The sequence below is a fragment of the Paracoccidioides brasiliensis genome, assembly GCF_000150735.1.
Source record: "Paracoccidioides brasiliensis Pb18 unplaced genomic scaffold supercont2.16, whole genome shotgun sequence".
In the NCBI taxonomy this organism is placed as follows: domain Eukaryota; kingdom Fungi; phylum Ascomycota; class Eurotiomycetes; order Onygenales; family Ajellomycetaceae; genus Paracoccidioides; species Paracoccidioides brasiliensis.
This window is the reverse complement of record NW_011371373.1, coordinates 37,919-39,724: the sequence shown is the minus strand read 5'-3', so window position 1 is coordinate 39,724 and position 1,806 is coordinate 37,919. Positions and strand designations below refer to the sequence as shown.

Genomic DNA, 1,806 nt, shown 5'->3' with positions numbered 1-1,806 from the left:
CCCCAAACCACCAGATTCGCATGTAAGAAAGAGCAGGTGAGGCATCTACTCTATTGAAACGCGCGTCGCAACTTACCCCGGAGTTCACGAAAAAATATGATGCCGCGCATCAAGGCGCTGGGATACAATACGATCCAGCTGATGGCGATCATGGAGCATGCGTACTATGCCAGCTTCGGGTATCAGGTGAACAACTTCTTTGCGGCGAGCAGTCGGTACGGGACGCCGGAGCAGCTTAAGGAGTTAATTGATGTGGCACATGGGTTGGGGATTGTGGTGTTGTTGGATGTGGTGCATAGCCATGCGTCGAAGAATGTGTTGGATGGGTTGAATATGTTTGATGGGACGGATGGGGTGTATTTTCATAGTGGAGGGAAGGGGGAGCATGGGCTGTGGGATAGTCGGTTGTTTGATTATGGGTCGCATGAGGTAATGCGGTTTTTGTTGAGCAATTTGCGGTTTTGGATGGAGGGGTATGGGTTTGATGGGTTTCGGTTTGATGGGGTTACGAGTATGCTGTATACGCATCATGGGATTGGGACGTATGTCTTTTCTTTTCTTTTTTCTCTTTTTCCTTTCGTTTCTTCTTTTTATTTCTTGTTCTACTATTTTATACTATATATACTGACTATAATCCAGGGGCTTCTCCGGTGGATACCACGAATACTTCGGCTTCAACGTTGATCAGGAGGCTGTAACTTACCTCACTGTTGCCAACGTAATGCTGCACCAGATATACCCATACTGCATCACTATCGCAGAAGACGTCTCTGGCATGCCGGCGCTGTGCCTCCCCTTTTCCCTTGGCGGGTTGGGATTCGATTACCGCCTCGCCATGGCGGTACCGGACATGTACATCAAGATGTTGAAGGAGCAGCGGGATGAGGACTGGAACATGGGACATATCTCACACACACTGTGCAACCGTCGACACTGCGAGAAAACGATTGCTTACGCAGAGAGCCACGACCAGGCGTACGTCCACTCCTCCCTCTAACCCCGTGAAACAAGACTAATTTATCTAAAACTACAGCCTCGTGGGCGACAAGTCCCTCATGATGTGGCTCTGCGACAAAGAACTCTACACCCACATGTCCACCCTAACCGAACTAACCCCCGTGATCTCCCGCGGGCTCTCACTGCACAAACTCATCCGCCTAATAACCCACTCCCTCGGCGGCGAAGGGTACCTAAACTTCGAAGGAAACGAATTCGGACATCCAGAATGGCTCGACTTCCCCCGCGCCGGCAACAACAACAGCTATTGGTACGCACGGCGCCAATTTAATCTAACTGAAGACCCGCTGCTGCGCTACAACTTCCTCAACGACTTCGATAAAGCGCTGCAGCATGCGGAGGGGAAGTATGGATGGCTGCGGTCGCGGCAGGGGTATGTGAGCCAGAGACATGAGGAGAATAAGGTGATTGTGTTTGAGCGGGCTGGGTTGGTGTGGGTGTTTAATTTCCATCCGGAGAGAAGCTGGGCGGATTACAGGATTGGGGTTAGTAGGAAGGGGGTGTATAGGGTTGTGTTGGATACGGATCGGGAGGAGTTTGGGGGATTTGGGAGGGTCGATGGGCGGACGAGGTTTTTCAGTCAGGAGGTTGCTTGGGATGGGAGGGAGGATTCGATTTTGGTTTATGTGCCGTGTCGGACGGGGGTGGTAAGTCTACTGGCTTTTCTTCCCGGCTGTTGGTATTGATTTGAGGTTGTTGCTAACTGATATGGCAGGCGCTGGTGTTGGAGGAGGATACCGTTGAGTAGGCTGGTAGATGTGGCTCTCTCTCTCTCTCTCTCTCTCTCTT

The 1,806-nt window shown here is 51.3% G+C and overlaps 1 protein-coding gene across 1 annotated transcript in view; it reads left to right on the top strand.

The window, feature by feature from the left end:
• The window catches only part of PADG_12426 (1,4-alpha-glucan-branching enzyme), a gene marked incomplete at both ends in the record, with an annotated part of 2,589 nt that extends 886 nt beyond the window's left edge, over positions 1-1,703 (top strand). Inside the window, 3 exons of the mRNA XM_010765361.1 lie at positions 115-542; positions 640-975; positions 1,034-1,703. Of these exons, the coding sequence (XP_010763663.1) occupies positions 115-542; positions 640-975; positions 1,034-1,703 (1,434 nt within the window). The remainder of the gene's footprint in view (positions 1-114; positions 543-639; positions 976-1,033) is intronic.
• Positions 1,704-1,806: the final 103 nt, after the last annotated feature.